Source organism: Manis javanica, chromosome 5, assembly GCF_040802235.1.
Source record: "Manis javanica isolate MJ-LG chromosome 5, MJ_LKY, whole genome shotgun sequence".
NCBI classification, from domain to species: Eukaryota; Metazoa; Chordata; class Mammalia; order Pholidota; family Manidae; genus Manis; species Manis javanica.
Window position 1 is genome coordinate 29827507 of NC_133160.1, and position 25527 is coordinate 29853033.

At 41.8% G+C, this 25527-nt stretch overlaps 1 protein-coding gene and 1 pseudogene across 5 annotated transcripts in view; both read right to left on the reverse strand.

Annotated features, from left to right (window-relative positions):
• Positions 1–2601: 2601 nt before the first annotated feature.
• On the reverse strand, positions 2602–19013 carry LOC118972265 (polypeptide N-acetylgalactosaminyltransferase 1 pseudogene; annotated as a pseudogene).
• Positions 2602–25527, reverse strand: part of RNF24 (ring finger protein 24) — a 95703-nt gene continuing 72777 nt past the window's right edge. For all 5 annotated transcript variants that reach the window (XM_037017411.2, XM_073236887.1, XM_073236886.1 and 2 more), the window contains 4 exons: positions 20816–20858; positions 19022–19063; positions 9152–9231; positions 2602–8425 (listed from right to left, as the gene is read on the reverse strand). In XM_037017411.2, the coding sequence (XP_036873306.1) occupies positions 8287–8425; positions 9152–9231; positions 19022–19063; positions 20816–20858 (304 nt within the window). In that variant the 3' untranslated portion in view covers positions 2602–8286. The remainder of the gene's footprint in view (positions 8426–9151; positions 9232–19021; positions 19064–20815; positions 20859–25527) is intronic.

Below are 25527 nucleotides of genomic sequence, written 5' to 3' on the forward strand. Positions count from 1 at the left end.
TGGAATTGACATCTTTTCAAGGAACTGGGCAGAACCTTGTTATTTCAGGATAGCAGAAAGTGAAGAATCAAGGTGTCCACTGATTAACCCATGGGGGAGTTAAATCCCCACCCCCACTCCCTCTCCCCCATTGTGGAAACTTGCCCTGAAAGTGCCTGGCAGGCTGACTCCATCTGCCTGAGATGGAGCACAGGGGCTGTACCTGCGAGGCTCAAAAGGCTGCTGGAGGGGAGAGGTTTCAAGATGGAGTCTTGGTAGAGATTGACTTTGAACCTTGTCTTTCTGCTGTGCAGAATAATTTTAAAAATCCTCCTTGGAGACAAAACGTTTGTTCTTATTTGGTGCTTCCATTGCTATCACTGATGAAGGCAGTGAGGTTCAGTGTAAAGCAGTCTTTTAACTAGGAAACCCCAAGCTGCAGCCTGCGTGTGCCCAGATGTGAGGGTTTCAGGCTCAGTGAAGAGCCCAGCCTGGAAAGACCAAAGGTGTAGGTCGCTGAGGGTAGAGGGTTGGTGCCTTCTTAGGCAGCAGGGGCCTGTGCCCACCAAGGGTTTCCAAAGGGTATGACCCCCCCTTCAGCCAAGCTCCTTTGCACATATGTAGTGGGTGCTGCTGGCCTGGTGGAGCTGGGGGGATGCTGTAGGGATGGGGATTGGGCTGTGATACATCTCCCATTGCTCCTGCCTCGTGGCTCTCCCGGGCCTCAGCCTGAGCCACCTTCAGTCCTGTCCCTCTGCCCTTGGCACTTACAGATATGATCTTGGTAGCCCCACTTCCCCTCATGGCCAACAAAGACAGTGCTAGCACCTACACTCCCTGTACCACAGGGGGCTCCTCATGCCCCAAGCTCTCCTCCCTGCGTCCTCTGGGCAGAGCGCTCCTGACAGCCTCCAGAGAAGGGAGGGAACATACACCAGCAGCTTCCTATGGAGACTCAGCCTGGCCCCCCTGGCCCCTTGCCATGGGTCTGAGGCTGATGCCAGTGTTTATGTTGTGTTATGCAGCCCGTTGTTATCCTCAACAGTTTAACAGAAGCAAATGTGCCTGAGGCCATGGTGCTACCAGTGGGCACCCCTCTCCCTCCCCAGCATTTGCCTTCTTCCTCCGTGGACCCACCACTTCCTGCTCTTGAGACCCTCACTTCGCTCTTTGTGCTCAGCCCACACCACCACTCCATGGGAGGGTTCTTGCTAGGTCACCACTGAATCTTGTCACTAAATCTAATAGACGTTTCCTGTCTTCATCTTTCTCAATCCCTTCTTGCTTTTCCTTCTGTCTTTGCAAGCTTATTCTCCTCTGAGGATAGTTAGACATTCCTGGCCCCAGGAACAATCCTGGACCTCCCTGAGCAGTCATCAGCACTCTCCTGGAGTCTGATTTCCATGGTAGCCCTTGTGTCTGAGCTCTAGCTCCAAAGTGATGATTGCCTTCTTTCCAGTTGTGAATCTCCAAGGCCATGTCTACATAGAAATGTCCATATTTTTTCTGACTCCACCAGCATCCTCTCTCCCATCCACTTCACTACCTCCTCCCACTTGTGAGACGCTTGTAAAAATCTCCAGTCACCACTGCCACCACCCTGCTTGCTCTAAGCCATTGCCCTCTCTTATCTCAGCAGTTGTCCCTTCCACTCTGCCCTCTACATGCAGCTCGAGGACCTCATCCTATGCTCCCAAACTAGAGGCAGTCTCGGTGGCACTGGCTGTGGTCATAGCCCAGGTGAGAAAGGAATGCTTAAAAGGCTGTGTCAGGATGTGGGGGAGGGAGCTTCTGGAAGGGGGCACCTGGGCTTGTTGGTGAGTCTCAGTTTTGGACTGTGGTTTTTGGTTCCAAGTAGGCAGGTACCAAGTTGGTACCTGGGTTGGAGACAACAGGCCTGAGAGTGATGTGCACGTAGGTGGGAATTCAGTGGACATCCAGGTAAAGTGAGGATAACAGTTAAGAGACAGGCTGAAGAGTGGTCAGAGGGCACAGGTGGGGCCTGGTGCTCAGGAGGCTGAGGGGAGAAGAGTTACCCAGGCACCTGTGTTCAGAGGTCTAAGAGGTGGCCCAGATGTGGCTGCAGGATCATGGATGGTCTTGAGGGGAGCAGTTTCCCCAAAGCTATAGGGCAAAAGCTGTCCTAGTGAGGGGTGGTGAAGAGAAATGGCATCTGCTACCAGATGACTTTGGACCAAGAGGTGTTTATGTTCTCTTCCTAACAGAACAGTTGGTACTTCCAGAACTGAGATGGAGCTAGAGGGGTGAGGTGTGGCCTGGTTCTACTTTATTCCTCCCCCCCGCCCTCCCACTCCACCAGGCCAAGCACCAGTGTCCACATTTGGGTGATGGCTTATCTGTGTCCAGTTGCATCTGCAGTGTGGAAAGCCAGGCTGGCAGGTGAGGCCTTAGCTCATCACTGCTGACCTGCACCCCAGTGGCACCCCACATCCCATGACAGGCCAGAAGCCGCTTTTATTACAATTACATGTTGCTGATGACCAACTCAGGTTGCTAAGAACCACTTACCTTGACTTTTCCAGTTCTTTGCTGCATGGATTTCAGTGCTGGATGTGGGTGGACACAGGCATTCTGAGTTGAAGGGTACAGCTCAACGTGAAGTATTTTCCAAATCTGATTTTTATTTACATTTGTTTCAGTCAATTACATGCATGTTTTATTTTTTAAATGGGAGTAATTAGCAAAAAAATGCATTAAAAATTTAAAATAGCAATTAAATATACAAAAATATAGCTTACAAAAAACTGCGAATGTTTAAAAATATTCTGCTGCAGAATTCTTAGTGTACAAACATGTCTATGAAATCTGAGCTTCAGCATTTCATAAACCTTCTTTTTAAGGGAGTTAATGAATGACCCCAGTGGGCTAAACTACAAGACTGTAAACTACTCCCCTTCCTGGCAGTGATCTGTCAGGAGACCCAGAGATGATGGAACACTATTGGAAGACCTGGCTGTCACTCGGAGGGACTTCCTAACTGGCCCACCTGCCCACCCTCATTAGTGGGGCCTAGAAGAGAAGGGGCAGATGGAGGGAGAGTGTACAGCTGGCCCAAGACACAGGCCCTCCAGGCTTGTACTGGCACAGGGAGCTGGAAGGAGCTTCAGCAAAATAAAGACAAGTCCTGTGACCCAGGTAGGGCCCATGTTCTAGGCACATGTCCCTGGAGCAGGGAGGATGTTCTCCCTGACGTGGCAGCCGCAGAAGTGAGCACTGGACTGGTGAGCCAAGCGCTGCTGCTTGGTCTAAAAGAATAAAACTATTCCGATCTTGCAATAGTCTGGGCTCTAAAGCTGAACTGGGAAAATGACAGCTTTACTGAACATTTCCTCATTTCCTCAGTTCCCCTCAAATGGAAGCACATTCCATGGCTCATGGGATCCTTTAAGCTAAAGGACCATGACCCAGCATTTTCCAGTTACTAACTGTATTTCACAAGAATTTGGACATCATGAATTTAGACATGTTCATGCCCTTTACTCAAATTCATAATGGCTCATGTGAAAGACACCCAGGGCCAGGAATGGATAAGGATAGAAGGGTGGTGGTTCACACAGAGTTCCTATTCAAGGTTCAGGCTGGGGGGCTAGTTTCATTTGTAATCCGGGAGCAGCCCAGGGTGGCCAGACACCAGGACATGGGCGAGGACCTAGAAGCAGAGTGAGTCCATGCCCCTTCCCCCAGTGCCACCTGGACGAATCAGCCTTAAGTTTTACCTCCTGTAGGGGCAATAATAAAATAAAAATTTTTTTTCTTATTTTTAAATAAGATTACTGGTGGGGTAATTTCTGTTGTCGAATGGGAAAAAAATGCTGGGCTAGGGGGGAAATTCTGTGGGAAGCATCGTTTAGTGTGTGCATACAGTGGGGAGGGAAAGGGAGTGGATCCATGTACTCAGGGGCTTTGTGGAGTATCTGGTTAATCCTGAGGAAACTACTGCTTAGCAACACCTGCCCCACACAATAGATGGATGCTTCAGGCCTTCAGCTGCTGCTATGTCTCAGACTCCTGCAGGCAGACCTGGCTGCTGGACTTCAAGCCTCACTTGGAACGCATGGAGTGACGGGGGCTGGGCAGGGCCCCTGCAGAAGCTGCTGGACCTGGGCAAGAGGAACGCACTGGTGCTCTTGGCTGCAGAGCCTTCTCGAGTGTCCTGCTGCAGGTCAGAAAGTCTGCAGACTGGTTGCGCACCTACTGTCTGGGCATCCATGAGAAGGGTCAGGAAGGGATTGTACTTTCAGATTTGTATAGAAAACCAGGATTCTAGTATGCTGCAATCAATAAAACGCCTCATTCAGAAGGAAAGTGATGGCAGAAACATCCCAGTTCTGGGCTCACTTTTTACAGACAATGCTGACTTCTGGGATGGCTCTTCCCACAGAATAGGAATGCCTCCTGATTATACTTGTACAGTATCACATGAGTTAAAAAAAAAAAAGGTATATATATATATATATATATACACACATCTATACACACGTCTTCGCCTGTATATGTGTAAGTGGCCTCTGGAAGGATATATAGGAATAAACTAAATGCGGGTGCTCAAGAGGTGAGAAGTTGGGCTTGCTGGAGGTCAGGGTTTCAAGACTTTAAACTTCCAATTTGTGAACTGTGAAGGAATTACCAATTCAGAAAGTTGAAGCAACATTCAGCACTGAGCAGCAACACCATGGGTAAAGGTGGAGGTGGTGACTAGGGATGATAGGGTAAAGGGGGAGAGCCAGGTGCCCTGGAGAGGCCCCTCCACCTCAGTAATGGCCAGTCTTTCTATGGGACAACAGGAGCCCCAAGCAACCTGTGTGACGTGGTAACATCACGTAGCGGTGGCTTCCATGACTCCAGGCTTGGACATGGTGGCAGGTCCTCGGGGTTTGGTAAGGACACTTAACTACAGCTGCTGGGTGTTGAGAAGGAAACAAGCCCAGGGAGGCTAGCCTGCAGAAAGACACCTGACTGGTGAGTGGCAAGAGGGTGACTGAAAGCACTCTGACACCTCTGCCCCGAGCTCTGGGGATGGCTCCCTGTGTGCATTTCCTAATCTGTAGGAAGCCTCAGAAAAATAAACTAAAGTTCACAGTAGCACAGCAGAGGGGGAGTAATAGGCCATGGAGATGACAGGCTTTGGAGTGGAGCAGTGGGAAGGGATGACTCAGTCATTCCTCTGATGGATCTGAGGGGCTTGGTACTGGGAAAAGGATTTTTATGTGTCAGCCCTTCTCAAGAATGGTGAGAGGTCTTGTGTTCCTCAGCCCAGACTTCCCCATGGGCTACCTGCCCCCATCAGGCCATTTCTGTCTTGTCCTGTTACCTGTCTGAGCACAGGCAAAAAGGCCCTTACCTGCCAGGGACAGGCCTAACCAAATCACTGTGGCAAAGAAAAGCAGCAGATGACTGGTGTCTTATGCCTGTTCAATCAGGAATCAAGTAAGGCTGGTTTTCCCTGTTGCTAAAGCAGCTGCATTCAGCTGTACTCCTAGTAATGACGACAATGATTCAGCCACCCTCCAAGTCCAGCTGGGGCTGAGTTCTGCTCCACTAACCAACAGCACACAAACACCCAACCTCTGAGCTGCCTAAGACACAGTAAGACCAAGTAAAGAAAGTTGCCATGTCACCAGCCCACAGCCCATGAGCAGACTAGCGTCCCCATGTGTCTACAGATTAACAAAAGGTCAACAACTAGGTGATAGCTGTGGACAGGGTGGTCTCACTGAGAGGTGAGCCTAAGCCAAGATAAGGTTTAAAGAAAAGTCTAGATGGAGATTTAACCTCTTCCTTCACACAAAACTGATTTTAATCAGAATTAAAGGAAGACAATTGAAAGCCTGACCATTTGCAGTTACAGCAGAGCAGCACTGGGGTCTGAGGAGGGCCCCAATGGGAGGAAGGGCATTCAGGTGGTGCTGCTCAGAGCCACTGGAACTACTGGCCACCTGCAGCAGGACACTGAGCCACTGAAGGGGAGATAAGGGCAGAGGTGCATTTAACAAAGCCCCCCCATGCTTACAAGTGCAGGGGTCATCTGAGAGCACCTCATGGGGCAAAGTAAATCACAGTGGTTCCCTGTGGAAAGAGAATCGTATTTGCCAGCTTTCCCCTAATGCTGGAACTGAGTGTGGTGCCTCAGGCCCAGCGCCACACACCAACCACCTCAACTTGCTGTGACACAGTGAGATGGATTAAGTTGTCTCCCTACAAATACAGGGCCTTGGGAAGGCTGTCTCCTTAGTACCAACATCCAGGAAAAGGAAAGGGCTGCAACTGAAAGGCTGTAACAAGCTGTGAGCTGCACCCACTTGTGTAGAGTACTAGAATTCCTCCTCTGAGGGGAATGCTCTTTCTCCTACTAGGACCTGTAACAAGGAGACATTCATCCCAAGGCCATTCCCTGGAAAATGGTGGGTGTTGGCCATTAATTGAGGCTAGTCCTGAAGCAAGCCTACCCTGACATTGGTCACTGAAAACATTTCACTGTAAATGATGCTCTACAGCATTCAACTACAGAAAACAGGGTGAGGGTGGGGGTGGACAAATGGTTCTCATGGGTGCCATTTGGGCTAAGGCTTCATGTAAAAATACCCCACACTTCCCTTAACCTGTTTTAGCAGCAGTCCAGTTGGCATACCACGAATGGGGCACACACATAGGAAACAGCCAATTGTGACCAACTGGATTTGTAATTTTCCAAACTGGATTCTGCCTAACACTTTTCTAGGCTAATGAGAATTTTCCTTCTCGTCTGACTCCAGCCACCTGAGCCAAGGACACAGTTTCCCCCTCCCATTGTACAGAGAGGATGGACTCCAGAAGAAATCCCTGGACATATGCCATGTAAAAGTAGCAGAGTGCCCTTCATCCTCTCCACACCTTGCAGATCATATTTTTCACTGAGAAACTGCCCGCCCTCATACGTGTGGGATGGAGCAGAGGCAAAGCTGTTGAGTTTCCCTAAGAAAGGAGGTGGTGGAGAGCAGGGCTGAAGCACAGAACTTACTATCTGACCCAAAGCTGCTTCACACAGCTAAGTTATACAATATTCACGAATCCTAATGGACTCTTGAGTCATTTCTAGAAAAGCTGGACAGACAGAGCCAAAGAGCAGCATGCATTTCTTTTCTGTAAAGACACTTTCAGTTAGTTACTGCAGGTCTGAATACTGAGGCACACACCAAGGGGGGACGGCCCTGCAGGAGCTTTCTGAAACTATTTACAACTTCAAGTGGATCTCCAGCTTCAGAATTACATAGGGATCTTATTTGGGATGGTTTAAACTGCTAAGAAGTCAGGATGGGCATTTTCTCTTAAGTAGAGACAGAGGGGGCAAGAAAGGGAAGACAGCAGAGGAAGGAAGGAGCGGGAAAGGCTGGCCATTCACAGAAACCTGCTCTCTGGAGCTTGCCAGGGCTCGGGACTGAGGCAGCGGGCCAGGACCAGCAGCGATGTGTGTGTAGGTGTGGTAGCACCCTGGGGCCCCCTTGCTCACAGGAACAGCGTGTGAAGGAGGCCCAACCCCTGCTGGGGCTCCTTTGGGCAGCTTGGCCATGTGGCACTGCTGAGGAGGAGGAGGAAGTAAGAGGAAATAGCTCCTGCCCAGGCCTTTCCAAGCACATCTAATGTTTTTAGCTCAGATGATTTGATTAGCAAGGACTGAACTTGAGGGAGATGGGGGTGGTAAAGGGCACTGCTGCTCTGTTATAACCAAAGCCCTTGGCTCCAAGATGGTCTTATCCAAGGAGCATAACGTGAAGAGCCCCGTGGGCACTGCCTCACCAACCACCGGCACCCGGTCGTGCTTCAGCTGAGGTAACTGCTGGTGTGACTTGGCTCCGGCTGCCGTGAGGGTTTGCTGCTGGAAGGCATGTGCTGGCTGCACAGGGGCCAGTCTGTCCACATGGCAGGGGGCTGGCTGTACAGACCTGCCCTCAGCCCCCTTCTCTAACGCCTGTGTTCATCTTCCCTTCTGCTGATAAAGATTCACCTTGGCATGGAGATAAGTGTCTGGGAGACAGTGTAATGGAGTTAGCAAGAGACCCTCATGAAGTTTCTTGAACCAAACCTGCAGGCTCAGCCACTCCTCTCCTCTTGGCGTGGGGTAGTGTCAGCGAGCTCTGGTTGTTACAAGACCCAGAAGGTCAGGGTTCCCAGCTTAGCCGGCCCAAGAGTTCTTCATGAGGCAAAGGAAGTGGCAGCTGGTGTCCCAGGTAGAGCAGCCAACACAGACAGCTCGTACTCTTGGCTCCGCGCGGATATCGGCTCCTGCAGCAGTTTGATCCTTGTGGTGAGCTATACAATGTTCTCGGCCCCAGGCAGGGGCCCCTGTGGGGGTCCACGGTCCTGCTTACTGTGCAGCTGGGCCAGCTGTAGGACTGGCATGTTGCACAGTGGACACACTTTCCGAACCTCCAGCCACTTAATAAGGCACCTGCAGAGTGAGACACCACAGGAGGGAAGATGTCAGGCCTGTGCTCATGGCATCCCTGCCCACATGCCTCATGTGGTGCACATGCCTGTCACCCAGAGCTGGGGCTGGTGTGAACAGCTGTTAGCCAGGAGCCCCACTGGGTGGAGGATGCATTTTAGCTCCTGGAAGAACCAGAGCCTCCAATTTTCCCAAAAAGGGTACTAAGAAGGCAGCATGCTGTCCCCTCAGTCACTCATGACTTTCTTAAAGAATGTAGTACACTGAGGTGGGTGGTGGCAAGTAGGAGAAATAAAATTTTCTAACAGAAATACAGAATCCATAAACTTGCAAGGAAAGGGGAAATACTAGTATGTCTGCAGGGAGAGGAGATGCCCCACACTACCATTTACATTCAGACTATTCATTTGGATTTAAAATAACTATGGTTTTGATTAAAATAAGTTAGTAGGAATTGAAGCTCTCGTTGGAATGTTCCAGTAAAACAGCTGTTTATTGCCTGGGCACCAAGGAGGTGTGGGCTCATCTGGCTCTGTAACCAAAGTCCTGCCATGGTGGTCATGTCCCACCATCCTGGTCCCCCCTCCCTGTGGGGTGCTTTCAGCTTTCTTCAGTATAGACCAGTCATGAAGCCAACAAGCTTGCCTGGCACTGCCCAAGCCCATAAATAAGTTGGGTCGGTGTGCCTCAAACTCAGGTCCCCTTCAGGGATTCCACACCAGTACTCACTTTCTGTGGAAGGCGTGCTTACATGGACAAATCCCCAACTCATCTCGAGGCTTGAAGTCTTCTAGACACACTGCACAGAGCTGAAAGACAAGTTTGCAGATGAGGCAGTGTCCCACAACTCATTAAGTGAAAGAAACAAGCTAGAACGGGTGAGATCTTCTGAAGACTGCTCTTCCTGTCACACGTTTTCAAGGCGGAGGGCAGACGGGAAAAGACATCAAGAAGCAGCTTCCTTTACTTGGTGCATCAGAAGAGTCTGGTTTATTCTCACTGGATGGGCTGAACATAATGTAACCTATGGCATGCTGGGGGCTGCCGGTCTGCAGGGAATTCTCTGCCTGCTCAGCAGCACAGGCCCCACGGGGCTCTCCTTCCTCTGCTGTCAGTGTGGAAGCTAACCACAGCATGCCTGCAGTAACGCACTTTTATAGTGCTTGGGAAGTTCATGCTGGCACTGTCCTGTTGGTCTTTGTTATATAAAGACACCATTATTCAGGAGTCACTCAACTGAAACCGATGGAAATGTGCAGGGGGCGGGCCAGGATTGTTCTCCTTCAGGTAGCTAGGCTCCACAGCCTGCAAAGAGGTCTTCCTCACATCCACATGCCTGGTTCCAATCATCACTTCTTGGGCACTTACCAGAGTCCAGGGACACCAAGTATTGTTGCATTTACCTGCTGTATAGATGAGGGAACAGAAGTTCAGAGCAACAACCACATTGTCTGAGGCCATGCAACTGGTGAGGGGCTGGGCCTAGCTGGGCCCTCAGTCTGTTGTACTGATGTGCTGTCCCATTTCTGTCTCCCACCCAAAGGGTGAACTCCTCCCTGCTTGCTTCCCTGTCCATCTCCAGGGATCATGTTTCAGCCATCACCATTTCATTCTCAGACTGCTGACATGGCCTCCCTGTCGCCTGTTTCTTAACCTGTAACACTAACCCAGTCTCTTAGGTTATGTGACAGAACAAGTGGCTCCTGGTGCCCCATGGCTAGTGCTGTGAATGCTGGTCTTCCAACACCCTTCTCCAGGGCGCTCTGAGTCTTGTGTATACAGCAGATGGCAGCCTTGTGTTTACATGATGCACAAAATTAACCATTTTAATGGTTAATACAGCAGACAGGATTTTCACAGGAGCAGAATAGATAATTGTCATCAGATTTGGCATTACTGTGGAGACAGCAGGAGAGCAGGGAGGAATGCTGGACAGATGGCTGGCCTTGGCTTGGACCCCCCACTGGCTGTGTGACCTCTGCCATCATAATGCCTCCTAAGCTCTGTTCTTTCTGTAAAGTGAGGACACCACCTGCCCTGTTCCCCTCATAGGAACATATCAGCTCAGGTGGCAGCAGGGCTGAGGAGGCAGGAAGGCAGTCTACCTATGCCAATTGTTTTTATTCATGTTTAAATTTCAGGATGGGAGCACTATTTTCAAGTCCATTTTTTGTTTTCTGGAGGAAGGTTGAGAACAAGCTGTATGCAAAGATGAGAAGCCAGCCGTTCTGGTCTTTGGGCCTCAGCTTTCCATCTGTATAGGGGGAATGCATCCCACCTCCTAGCCTGTGTGGACAGTCCCTCTGGCCTTAAATGCCCAGCTTCTGTCCCAGCACAGCCTTCTCCTGGAACAGGGTCAGGACTGCTGGATCAGCCTTCTGGGGATTCAGTGCTGATACTACCAAAGGGCAAGAGGCTGAGCAAATCACTCATTTCCAGGATCCAAAATTAGATTTGTAGCCTTCTCAAAATTATAAAGTGCTGTTATGTTCTTACAAACCCATAGTCACCTGAAAAAAAAATAGGGATTAATTCTGACATGCTGAGTGCTACAGGTGACTAAAAGTCAAGGGTAATCAGGAAGAGAAAAGCCTTAGCGCTGACTTCTTAGAAGTTCCTGGCAGGTTCAAACTAATTTTACAACATTATAGATCATATTTCCACTATTTTGACCTCAGATTGTTCCTGCAGTGTGATTCCCATCCCCTTTTGAAAGTGGAGATGTAATTCACATACTATAATACTCACCCCTTAAAGAGGGCAATTCAGCAGTTTTTAGTATATTCTAAGTTGTGCAACCACTGCAACTATTTTCCTGAGCATTTTCATCACCTGCCCCCAAAAGCCTTACCCATATGCAGTTACTCCCCACTCCCCTTTTTCCCCAGTCCCTGGCAGCCACTAATCAACTTTCTGTCTTGATTGATTTATCTATTTGGGTCACTTCCCATTAACGGAACAGAATCATGAAATGGTATCATATAATATGTAGTCTTTTGTATCTTGTTCTCCTTCACTTAGTATGTGCCTGCAGGGTTCATCTACATTGTAGCATGAATCAATACTTCATTCATTTTTATAGCTAAGCAGCATTATAGATATACCACATTTTAAAATCCATTCATTTGTTGATGGCCACTTGAGCTGTTTCTATCTTGTGGTTATTGTGAATACTGTTGCTCTCAACATTGCGTGCAAATATCTCTTTGTGTTTTCAATTATTTGGGGCATACACCTATGAGGAGAATTTGAGGAACTACTAAACTGTTTTCCAAAGTGGCTGCACCATTTCACATTCCCATCAGCAGTATATAAGAATTTCAACTTCTCCCTATCTTCAAGTTATTCTTATTGTTGCTTTGCTTATAACCATCCTAGATGGTTAAAGTGGTATCTCATTGTGGTTTTGATTTGCATTTCCCTAATGACTAATGATGTGCATATTGGCCATTTTGAGAAATGTGTATTTTCTTTGGAGAAATGTATATTCAAATCCTTTGCCCATTTTGTAGTTCGGTTATTTTTCTTTTGTTATTGACTTATAAGAGTTCTTTATATATTTTAGACACAAATCCCTTATCAGATAGCCAACTGGTTTTGACAAAGGTGCAAGAGCAATTCAATGGCAGAAGGAAGTCTCTTCAACAAATGGTGTTGGAGTAAATTAGACATCCATAGGAACCAAAAGCATGATCTGACTCCTAAAGCACAAGCAACCAAAGGAAAAATAATTTATAAATGCAACTTCATCAAATTAAAAAAACTTTTGTTCTGCAAAAGACACTGTTAGGATGAAAAGACTGGGATAAACTATTTGCACATCTTTTTTTGTGGACTTTTTATTACTGAGTTGTAAGAGTTCTTTACAGATTCTGGTTACTAGACTTATCGGATATAAGATCTGCAAATATTTTTCTCCCTATGGGTTGTCTTTTTACTTTCTTAATATTCTTTGAAGCACAGAAGTTTTAAATTTTCATCTAATTCAGTTTATTTATTTTTCCTTTGGTTGCTTGTGCTTTATGTGTTGTGTCTAAGAAACCACTGTCTACACCAAAGCCACGATGATTTATCTTTTTTTATTTCTTTGAGTTTTGTAATTTTAGTTGTTACAAGTAGGGCTTTGATCCATTTTTGAGTTAACTTTTGTATGTGATATGAACCAGGGTTCCAACTTCATTCTTTTACACGTGGTTATCTGGTTATCCCAGCACCATTTGTTGAACATTGAGTTGCCTTGGAACCATTGTTGAAAATTGATTGACCATAAATGTATGGGTTTATTTCTGAATTCAATTCCACTGATTTTACCCATCTGCCTGTATCACACTGTCTTAAACAATGTAGCTTTGTGGTAAGTTCTGAAATTAGGAGGTGTGAAATCTCTAACTCTGTTCTTTTTTCAGATTGATTTTTGGTTATTCTTGGTCTTTGTATTTCCATGAGTATTTTAGGATCTGCTTGTCAATTTCTACCCCCACCCCCACCCCCCAAAAGGCAGCTATAATTTTGATAGGGATTGTGTTTATTCTCTTAAATATTTTGGGGAATACTGCCATATTAACATTAGTTAGTCTTCCAAACCATGAACACAGATATATTTCAATGTTGTTTTGTAGTTTCAGCATATAAATGCTTCTTTAGTTAGATTTATTACTGGGTATTTTATTCTGTTTGATACTATTGTAAATGGAACATCTATATACATAAAAGGTGTTGGTTTGGAGAGTTTTTCCTTCTTGTGATAAGTTGGAAATCTCTTCGTTATGACAGCACATTCAGTAGAAATTTCTGGTGTGCAAGGAAACCCTAAAAGATGCAGCTCTCTGGAAAGCACATTCTGTTATTTCATTGTCTGAATATTCTTTACAATGATTCTTGATGAATGACTCTTTCAATCTTGTAAACATCAGTGTGCACAGTCTTACTATTATGTATTTTCATGTCCTTGGGCAGGAAGGTTGGTTCACAGCTAGTGAAAAGCAAGAGGAGTATAAGTTTTAATGGCTGATAAACCTTCCATTCTGCAGGAGGAAGGGACTTTTCCTTTTTTGCTACTTAAGAATGTGGCAGAAATGTGTGCTGACGTAGTCCAATCAATCTTTTTTTCTTTTTGTAAATTTGGTCTCAGATTCTATTTCTGGAAGGATGACATTTTGAAGGAGCCACTGCTGGGACCGGCTTCCATTGCAGTCTCTAATGCTGGGCACCTGACTGTCCTCTTCTGTGGCTTTATCCAGGCACTGATTACTGTTCACAGGCTGCAGGGTTAATTTCACTGGGTCATACTCCCAAAGTTGGTTGCCTTTTAGATGGTGGTATTTGAGCATTGTGACCAGGCCATTAAGTTTGGAGACATCCAAGCAAAGGTCATCTGTTCTAACTTCTTTGTTAGCAGTATAAGAGAAACATTACCTCCCATACCATGACAGTTAAAAATTCCAACTTTTTCATTCTCTTTTCTAGCCATGTTGTCTAGACTCTGATCTGTTTTCATATTTCTTCTCTCTTCCAAAGAGAAATAGTGATGTGGAATCTGGGAATCAAGATAAATATTATCTAGGTACCAGGAGAAAGGTCTGCATTGTAGTTTGTGTCTTAGACCAAGTCTTGATGATATGTCTCCATAATCTACCTTTGTAACACCTGGACAAATTATATAGAAAAAATTCTTGAATTCATCCATTCACACTTCTGCAAGTCATCTGTTATTTTTATTGGTAATCTGCCCTGGGCCCCCAGGAAATATGTAAGGTGTGGCTTTCTGAATCACATGTCCAACATGTGAACAGGTAACAGTCTCCAAAGTTCCCTGACACTGCCAAATCCTAAAGGAAATTTCTACGTTTTCTCCTCCCCAAATATCCATTCCAGCATCATATGTTCCAATTTCCTGAAAGTAATCCCTGTCTATTGAAAAAAGGCCTCCTGCCATTGTAGGAGTTCTGATAGGAAGAGTCCGATCACCTTTCCTCCTGTCCATTTCTCTTTGGGGAACAGAATACCAGCAAAAATTGAAGTTCCAGTTGAAGCCACCATAGGTCATACCATAGCCTGCTGTGTATTTAGAGTATTGTTACTGATCACATCAATAACAGGACATGCCACTGTTTTCCTGTCATGTTTGGTCTTTGGCCAAGACAGGCTCCAGCCATCCCACTGTACACTCACAGTGAGCATCTAAGAAGGTGATCACTTGTCCTTTAGACACAGCAGCTCCTTTTAACCTAGCTCTCTGATCGATCCAGAACGTTGTTCCATTCAAATTACATGAACTGGTTCTTTAAATTTTTTCACATAACTCTCTAGAGGTCTTCTCAAAAAGTCTCTTTAACTGGCATCATCTACTAGAACAATTTCTTCTGCCATGTGTCTTGGTGAGCGATTAATGATACTATGGACAGTTCTCAGAAGTGTGCTCCAAGCCTCACTGTGGAAAACAATCACCACACTTGTTGTAGGAAGATTATTTGGATACACCTTTGTTTTACACCCTTCTAACCTGACATCTGGTAAATATCTGTTGAGTGCAATCATCTCACTTGCCATTAAATTGAACTGATTGATTTTAAACATCGCTTTCATCTTATCTTGATCCTCTTTAGGAATGACAGCTGGTTTCACCATTTCTCCAGGACCTTCCTGAGGCTTTTGTACTGGCTCTAGAACATACCCGCAGGAAGTCCTCTCTCCTTTTTTTATTACATTTGTTGAATTCACTGAAGTAAAGCGGAAGGAACACATCCAAGAGTACCCAAATCTAGGAGGTGGCTAGGTCCACCTTGCAATATGCAAATTTTCTCATGGCACTTTAAGTCAAATGCAAAATTAAAAAAATATATATATAAATATCAAAGATCATGAAAATTATTCCAATCCAGTTTCATCAGAAATCACATAACCTCCGTTCGCGTGTGGCGGAGGGCACTACTTTCGAGCTGCCGTCCACCGCCCCGCCTTCCCCGCCATTGCAGCCGGCTCCCCGGTGGGCAGGCCGGCCTGGCGCGGGGCCCAGCCTCCTTGCCGGCCCTTGCGGGGACGGTCTCGCTGCTCTACTACTGACCGCGCCGCATGCTGCCGCCTCTGCTGCTCGTTCGGGACCGCCCCGGCGCGGCGGGCCAGGCTGCAGGGTGCCCGCGCATGCCTCTCGGGCGCAGTAGTCACAGCGTGTGGCGTGCGGCCACTGGTGTGGCTGTGTGGGTCTCTATGGCCATTTGATTTTTGACAAAGGTGCAAAAGAAATTTAATGGAGAAGGCAACCACTCACCATAACCAGGCCTGGGGACCCGGTGGTAAAAAAGTCAAACACTAAATGCAAATGGTGAGTAGATTTTAGACTAATGCCAAGACTCTCAGGCCTTTCTTGGAAAGGCACAGATCTGCAAACAGATGGCCTGTTTCCCCATGGTAACAATTACCTAGAGCTGAGTGCTGGCATCTCTTTTACAAAGGACCTGCCTGCCCCAGAGCTTCCATGGCACCTTTCTGGTTCTCTTAACACCAAGACTTCTATTACGTAACATTTATTGTCCTATTTGCACAATTGTTCTGTTGTTTCTCTTGGAAATAAGTTTCTTTCTACCTATGTCTCTATTAAAAGATGGAGGAAGAAAAGAAACAGGGAGGATGATGGATTTTGAGAGAGGGTATTTTTCTTTATTGAAGTACAATATATTCTCATGCTCTGAATATGTATATACCACTTCCTTAGTTTCACTTACAAAAAGTGTTAGCTTAACTCTTAGACTGGTAGAGAAAGCTAAACAAAAAGTGATATAAATAATCACAGCTGTAGAGTCAACTCTCTTATAAGGTGGGGGAAGGCTGTCTGGGCAGCTGAATCAAGGTCCCAGGAAAGCTCCCTTAGGGCTGCAAAAGCCAAGAAGAAGCCATGCAATCCTGCAATACCAGACCCTCAAGGGCTTGTCAGTGTATACTCAAGCTAACACAGCACCCTTCTGCACTCTCTAGTATGACTTTCTCATCTGGACTGAAACTTTTTTTTTTACTTTGGGAAATCAGTTTTTTTAAATTATTAAAGTATCATTGATATACAATCTTATGAAGTTTCACATAAACAACATTGTGGTTTCAACATTCACCCATATTATCAAGTCCTCACCCCCTCTATTGCAGTCACTGTCTATCAGTGTAGTAAGATGCTACAGGGTCATTACATCTTCTCCATGTGGTACTGCCTTCCCCATGACCTATTTATATTGTGATTGCGAATTACAGGGCTCCTTAGTCCCCTTCTCTCTCCCCTTTGGTAACCACTAGTCCCTTCTTGGAGTCTGTGAGTCTGCTGCTGTTTTGTTCCTTCAGTTTCGCTTTGTTTTTATACTCCACAGATGAGTGAAGTCATTTGGTACTTTAGTCTATAACTACTTAAGAGCAGAAATGAGTATTTTATGCTTCTTTGTGTCTCCATGGTTTAGTATAGTATCTGACGTTTTATGTATTCAATAATTTAAAAATTATTTTCAAAGTAATATGTTAATTTATTTTCCTATTTAAAAATTAAGAACATTACATATAAAACCAACATCCCTTTTGACCCACTCTTTTCCTTTTCTCTCCTCCTGTATGTGATCATTATGCATCTTTTTCAAACTCAGAAAAATACTTTGCATACTGCATATAAATCCATGAACAATGTGGCGTTTACCTTACATGTGTGATATAAATATTTATATCATTTTGCAACTTGCTTTTTTCGAGATTCTGCCAGAGATCTATACAATAGATAGAACTCATTCCTTAATTTTGTGTGCTTTAGTACCTCATTGTATGAATCACTGCATCAGGTTACCTTCCTTCCCTCCTTCTTTTTCTTTGTGGGTAATCTTCCAGTGTATCACGTTTTATTTATTCATTATACTACTGATGGATATTTAGCTTGTCTCTGATTTTCCATTATTATAACTATTCACTAATAACAGTATCCATATCAAAATTCCATGTGCTTACACAGGACCAAGTTGTATTTCACTGTATAATAAGGCTACAGGAAGCACAGGGAAGACAGTAGTGACTCTGTGGCATCTTGCTATGCTGATGGACAGTGACGGCGGTGGGATGTGTTGGGGGGACTTGATAATATGGGTGAATGCAGTAAACACAAGGCTGCTCATGTGAAACCTTCATAAGATTGTATATCAATGATACCTTAATAAAAAAAATAAAGAATACAAAAAATAAGGCTACAGGAATGCATACACACACATATGACAAAAATAGTTTCATCACCAAGAAATGCAACTGGAAAGGACCAAATTGCAAAAACTGAAGGATGGCTTCCAGCAACAAGCATAGAGCAAGGTTATGTTTTCATAGTTATAGCTTCAAAAAATAGGGAAAAAAGGGACCAGTAACTTGATCAGACTCTGCAAAATGAATTGGTGGGTGCAGCTGGGATACTGATGAATACATAATGATGCAATACAATGCATTTATTCAGGATAAAGATTCTAAACTAGTGGGTCAAAACAGTAAGGAAGAATTGTTTCTGATGAACCTGGTTATTCAATATTGCTAATGTATGTCAGAATTTAATCTTTCGATTTATGGTCATCAAAGAGACCCCAAATAATGTCTAATATGTAATAATATCTAATATGCTGGAACATATCAATTCTATGATTAAAAAAACATGCAGAAAGAGCAAAGGAGCAATAGATGATTTCAAAGTAGTCAACAATAATATAAATCATTATTTTTATTATTTGCAAATAATTCACAAATCAGCTTTCTTTGAAGAGACTGGCAATGTAGCTTCACCACTTAGGCTATAAAAAAAAACAGCTATTACAAGCAACTTTCCAAATCATTGTTTTAAACATCAATTCAAGAACTTGGAAAGAGAGGAAGAAAAAGGGCCCTAAAATTAAAAGTTCTGAACATTTGTAGTCAGGGGCAACACAGGGAAAAAAAAGAAAAACAGTTTTACAGTTTATGTATCTTAAGGTGTACTGCAGGACACACACTTTGTATTTAAGTTACAAAGCATAACATAGTGAACATCTGTGAACCAAGCACACAACCTCATCGTTCGACAGTGCCAAGGATTCCTCTTTCCATGTATGTTCTTCCATTCCTCTGCCTTGCCTCCCCAAAACCCCACCCTTGTGAAGTAATCACTGTGTTTTCTGTGTCATGGGTAAGAAGGCACTAACATGGGAACATGATTTCAAGAGTGAAATTAGTGCAAATTCATCTTTGGTAGAAAAACTAATTTATATCTATTTCCTCCTCAAATACTATGAAATCTTACATTGGCACCATCCCTATTAAAAATATGAGCTATGTATCCTCTTTTTTCACATGAAAAAACAATGTGGTTACTGCACTCACCCACATTATCAAGTCCCCACCCATACCCCAATGCAGTCACTGTCCATCAATGCAAGTTGCCAGAGATCTACTATGTCCCTTCTCTGTCACACAACTTATTTTTATGTGATCTCACTCTCAAATCTTCTATTAAGCTGATCAAAACAAGTCTAATTTTTTTCATTCTGAAAGTTATTTGTGCATACCATAGTATATATACCACTATTAGAAAACAGCTCATTATTAAAATACTTATAGGTAACTTACCTCATGTAAATTCAGTTCTTTTACTTTCTCTTTTAATATAACCTGTAAGACAAAAAATATGTTCTTATGCCCAATTAAATTTGTAATTAAAAAATTTATTATACTCACAAATATATATATATTTAAAATTTTTTATTAAGGTATGATTGATATACACTCTTATGAAGGTTTCACATGAAAAAACAATGTGGTTACTACATTCACCCATATTATCAAGACCCCACCCATAACCCAATGCGGTCACTGTCCATCTAGTGCAGCAAGATGCCACAGATCCACTATGTCCCTTCTCTGTGATACACTGTTCTCCCCATGATCCCCCATACCATGTGTACCAAACATAATATCCCTCAGTCCCCTTTTCCCTCCCTCCCCACTCACCCTCCCATACCCCTCCCCTTTGGTAACCACTAGTTCATTCTTGGAGTCTTTGAGTCTGCTGCCATTTTGTTCCTTCAGTTTTATACTCACAAATATTTTTGTTTGGTGTATATAGCTCATTTCCTCTCCTATTCAGTATTGGAGAGAATCTCTTTTGCAGTTTAAGACATAACATTTTAGTAACAAGCAAGTGAAATTTGGAGAAATCTCTAAATTTTGAACCCAAAATGGTTTTATACAAATAATTATATTCCTGAACCGAAAATGGGTTTGAGGGCAAATCACTTTCAGAAATAACAACCAGAAGCTGCCATTGCAGCTATGCAGGGATGTACTAAATTTCCAATTAAACATATTTGAAACATATTTTTATCATCTGGTGTCTTTGTTAGTTTTATCAGTCAATTTCACCTTTTAAATGACCACCAAGGCCAATTTTATTTTCTAGTTAGCTTACATACAAATATCTTGTAGGTTGTCAAAGTTATGATAGAACTGAGACAAAAGGATTCACTCATTTAGAAAACTTAAAAATTCAACTCTGTATGAATATGGGAAGAATGTGGGGTTACCTACTGACATCAGTGTGGACATCTAAGAAACTCACCAGTTAGCTCGGATTTCAAAGAGATGTGGACAGAAAGATAGATATTCCTAAATGGCAGCATGGTTCTGTAACACCAGTGTTCGCAAGGTTAAAGACCCAAATAAGCTGAAGCTTACTCCCCATCTACCTGCTGCCAAAAAAAATTAAAAAACTAAGAATAACAAAAATAATTTTATGCTAGGGCCAAAAGAAAATTAAGAAACACCTTGGTCCATTGTTTAGTGTCAGATGGTAAAAATGTTAAAGGATTACACATGGAAGAAAAAAACAAATTTTACTTGGCCTTCAAGAAAAACTAAGTTTATTACCTTAAAAAACAAATCAGTAAAGGGTTAATACAAAGGGTTAGAGGTTAACAGTGATGTTCCAAGTATCTAGACTTCCAGTGGTGTGACATGAGCTAACATTTAAAGTACAAAGCGGAGGAGATGAGATTCATGGTCATCTCTGAGGAACTGGTATGTCTTTTAATGCAGAAAGAGGTAAAAAAATTTATTTAATGGAATCTCTGAACTCTATTAGGGTAACAGAACTCTAAGGATTTTATAAGCTATAGCATTTTCCTTTATCAAAATGTTCTTTAAAGTTCCCTGTTAAATTCTATCATCTGAATCTTCTGTAACTTCAAATAATACTTAAGAAAAGTACTTAAAGGGGAGATGATCTATTTTGTACTGCGAACTGGCAAATGAAATGCTAAAATGAACACAAGTAAATCCAGTCCTAGTTTAAAATATGAGTGGAAATCTGACTCATTTTTCTTGGTAAAAAATACTACCAAAGCCATTCTAAAGTAAATTTCTCACCTGTTTGTAGGCATAAAATTCTTTGTGTGCTTGATGTCTTAGCCTAAAAGAAATAAGCAATGTATACTGAGATTTCCAATATAACAATTTGAAAAAAAAACAAAACTGCTGACTTTCGGTTCTAATTTATGTATCAGTTATGGCTTAAAATCTATAATTTTTATTCTGGAATACACCCAAATGACATATCTGTTACCATGTTATGAGAAAGTAACAGTGAACTATAAAATGTTATCCAAATGTAAGTTCAAATGACATATTAAAACAAAATCTCAATACAACAAATATTTTAATGAAGCTTAAATTATTTTTATATTGATAAGCCACTTGTTTCAATATTTAATATATCACTTTTTTAATTGGAAAAATTTAAGTGTAACATACATCTAATAATGTATAAAAATCTAAAAAATGTAGCTAAATATTTTTAAAAATATGTATATATACATACGAGTGCAACTGTCACTCAGGTCAAGATATAGAACATTTTCAGTGCTCCTGAAATGACCTCATAATCAATATTTACTCCTAAGAGGTACACACTATCTGGATGCTTGTTTTTGAACTTCACACAAATGGATCATTTTGTATATATTCTTGTGTTGGCCTCTTCCAGTCAACAATTACTTGTGAAATCCATTCATGTTGTTGCAGTAATTCTTTTTGAGTGAAGTATGGTATTCCATTGTATGAATATAAAACACTCCGTTCTACTGTTGACAAATATTTAGATTACTTGTTTTGGGCTAATGTGAATAAAGCTGCAATACAATTCTTCTACATGTCTTTGAGTGGACATATAGACTCACTTCTGTTGAGTATATACCTAGGAGTAGAACTGCTGGTCCAAAGTGCTCGTACCAATTTCTACTCCTATGGGTAAGGCATGAGAATTCTAGTCATTTCAAATCTTTGCTACTGCTTGGTAGGGTCGATTTAAAAATGTTTAGCCAGTGTAGTGGCTGTTCAGTGGTATCTCATTTTGGTTTTAATTTACATTTCCTAAATGATGTTTAGAACCCTTTCATAATCACATTGCCCATTTGTATATCTTCTTTTATGAAATGCCCATTAAAAAAATGAGTTGTCTACTTTTTTCTTATTGATTTATAGGAGTTCTGTGTATATTTTATATGCAAGTCTTCTGTTGTGTTTATGTACTGCAATTATCTTCTACTTTATGGCTTGCCTTTTCATTCTCTTAATGGTATCTTTGATGAACAGGAGCTTTTAATTTAAATTAACTCCAATCTGCCAACTCTTCCAAATAATGTCAGTTCTTTTTGTGTCCAGTTAAAGACACCTTTTATCTACCCCCAAATCATGAAAATATTCTCGTGTGTACTGTGAAAACAATTTGTTATTTTATCTATCACATTTAGGTCTATGATCCATCTGAAATTAATGTCTAAGTTTGATGTGAGGTAGGGGTCAAGATTCTTTTTATCTATATGCAGATTTTCATTTGACTCATTTAGTAAAAAGACCTTCCTTTCCTCACTGCATCACACATCTCTTTCAAGTGGCAAATCTGCTGCAACTAGACCCAGTTTGTGGGTCTGTTTCCAGAATTTCTATTCAATTCCATATCCAACTGGAGCCTCAGAATGTAACTTATTTAGAAATAGAGTCTTTGCAGATTATTAATGAGGCCATATTGGAGTTAGGGTTAAAATGAGGTCACATGGGGACCCTAAATCCAATATAACTGGTATCTTTAGAAGAGTAGAGTACAGAGACACAGAGAAGGTCAGAGACTGAAGTGATGCAGGAACAAGCCAACCAACATCAAGGATTGCCAGTAACCACCAGGAACTAGAAGAGTCAAGGAAGGATCCTGAGGGAGCCTTTAGAGGGAGCATGGCTCTGCCAATACCTTGACTTCAAACTTCCAGTTCCACAACTGTGAGATTAAATTTCTGTTGTTTAAGCCACCCAGTTTGTGGTATTTTGTTACAGCAGTCCCGGGAAACTAACACACCTGGTGTCAGTACCATGCTAGTTTTTAAAACAAATTTTATTGTGAAATAATTTTAGACTTACAGAAAAGTTGCAAAAAATAGCAGGGTTCACATATGCCTTTCCCCAGTTTTTCCAGTGTTCATATCTTACACATCCATACTACAATGATCAAAATCAGGAAATTAACACTGATAGGATATTAGTGTTAATATTAACATATTATCAACTAAAGTCTTTTTGAATTTCACTTTTTTTTCTGTTAATGTGGCATATTGCATTGATTGATTTTCAAATGTTAAAATAACCTTAATTCCTCAAATAAACCCCTTTTTGTTCAGGTGTGCTTGTGCTTTTGAGGTACAATCTAAAATTCAACTGCTAATCTGAGATCTTCAAGATTTACCTGTTTTCTTCTAAGAATTATCTAGCTTTAGCTCTTATATTAGGTTTGTTAATCTACTTTAGAGTTAGTTTTTATATAGGTTATGAGGTAGAGGTTCAAATTCATTCTTTTGTATTTATTATTCAGCTGTCCCACCATTTGTTGAAGAGAGTATTCTTTCCCCCATTGAACGGTCTTGGTACCCTTTTGAAAATTAGTTAGCCATGGATGTTTGGATTTATTTCTGAACTCTCATTTCCATTTCATTGGTTTACATGTCTATTCTTATGCCAGTATCACAATGTTTTGAATACTGTAGCTTTCTAGTAAGTTTTTAAATTGGGAAGTATGAGTTTTCCTGTTTTGTTTTCTCAATATTGTTTTAGGTATTCAGAGCCCCTCGCAGTTCCAAGTGAATTAATAAGGATCAGTTTCTCCACTTCTGCATAAAAAGCTATTGGAATTTTGATAGTGATTATACTGAATCTGTGGATGGCTTTGAGGAGTACTGCCATCTTAATAAGTCTTCCAGTGCATGAACATAGGATGTTTTTCCATTTATTTAGGTCTTCTTTAATTACTTTGAGCAATGTTTTATAGTTTCAATGTACAAATTTTCTATCTCCTTGGTTAAATGTATTCCTAGGAATTTTATCCTTTTGGATGCTACTATAAATGGAGTTGTTTCCTTTATTTCCTTTTCAAGTTGTTTGCTGGTGTATAGAAACAGAATTGGTTTTTGTGTATTGATTTTATACCTTGGAAGTTTCCTTGATTTGTTGATTAGTTCTAGTAGATTTGTTTGTGTGTGTGTGTGTATTCTATGCAATTGTCATCTGCCAAAGAGTTTTACTTACTTCTTTCTAATTGGACGCCTTGTATATATTTTTCTTGCCTAACTGCTCTGGCTAGAACTTCCAGTCCAATGTTGAATAGCAGCGGTGAAAATGGGCATCTTTGTCTTGTTCCTGGACCTTAGGGGGAAAGGTTTCAGTCTTTCACTGTTGAGTATGATATCAGTTGTGGGTTTTACATAAATGCCATTTCTTGTGTCTTTGATACAACTATGTTTTTTCTAGGAAAATGTGTAATTCAACTAAAATTTAAAATGTATTGGCATTGAATTGTTCATAATATCCTCTGTGATCTTTTAATATTTGTAGGATTTGTAATAATGTCCTCTTTTACATTTCTGGTATTAATAATTTATGTTTTCTTTCCTTTTTTTCCTGATCAGTCTTTCTAGAGATGCATCAATTTTGTTAATCTTTCCAAAGAATCAGCTTTTGGGTTCAGTGATTTTATTACACAGTTGTTTTCTATTGCATTGATTTCTGTGTGTGGCTTTTTGATTTGCTTTTCTTCCTTCTATTTTCTTTTGAATTTAATTGTTTTGTTTTGCTCCATGAAAGGAAAACTTTTATTATTGTTTTTCAGTCTTTCTTGTGTAATATATATGATTTTAAAAGTATAAATCTCTTTTAATTAGGTCAAATTTATTAATCATGAAGTTCAAATCATCTGTATACCTACTGGCTTTTTAAAAATTATTCTTGGTTTGCCATTTTACTGAGAGAAGTGTAAAGTACATTTTCATGTAAAGGAATAAATGAACTCCATTAACAGTCATTACAATGATGCTTGATTTATACATCTGTTTTGCTTATTTGACTCTTTCAATTGGATCTGCATATTTTCCTAAAGCATCATTACTTCCAGCCACAGGATGGGTCAATTTGTGCTCACCTTTTTCTTCAATCCATGGCTCAAAAATTCATCCCTCTAGGAAGTCCTCTTAAATTAACTTACCCTTCTGATTACTCCTTTATTCTAAGTCCCACTAGTTACCTAATATTTTAGATTGCATTATTTTTCATTTGCTATGCATTTAATAAAAATATTTTTTGCTATTTCTTTCAGGAAACATACTAGTAATATAGATTGTGACTTTTTGGTGAAAGGAGGTGAGAATGGGGAATATTTTTTATTTCCTTTTTCTTAAGTAGTTTGTTAGCCATTATTTAAAAGAAAAGTAGGTACTGCTCATTTAAAAATTCCAGGCTCAAAACTGAAAAAAAAAAAGCTTTAGAATAACCTTACCATGCAAATCTGTCTTTTGAGAGTGATTATGAAATTCTGAAATGGTTATTTTGGAATGAAGCTTTATAAACACAATTTATTTATTATTTTTAACTTTAAATGCCTTGTTAAATCCAAACAACATTTGGAGGGTTTAAAGTAACAACTAGGATCATCATGATTAAATTTTCAAAATGGCACTTGGAAATGAAGTTCAGAAATGTTTGAACATGACTAGCTTCTCTGATTAAACAAGATAATGTTATTTTAGTGTACTAGGTCCCCACTT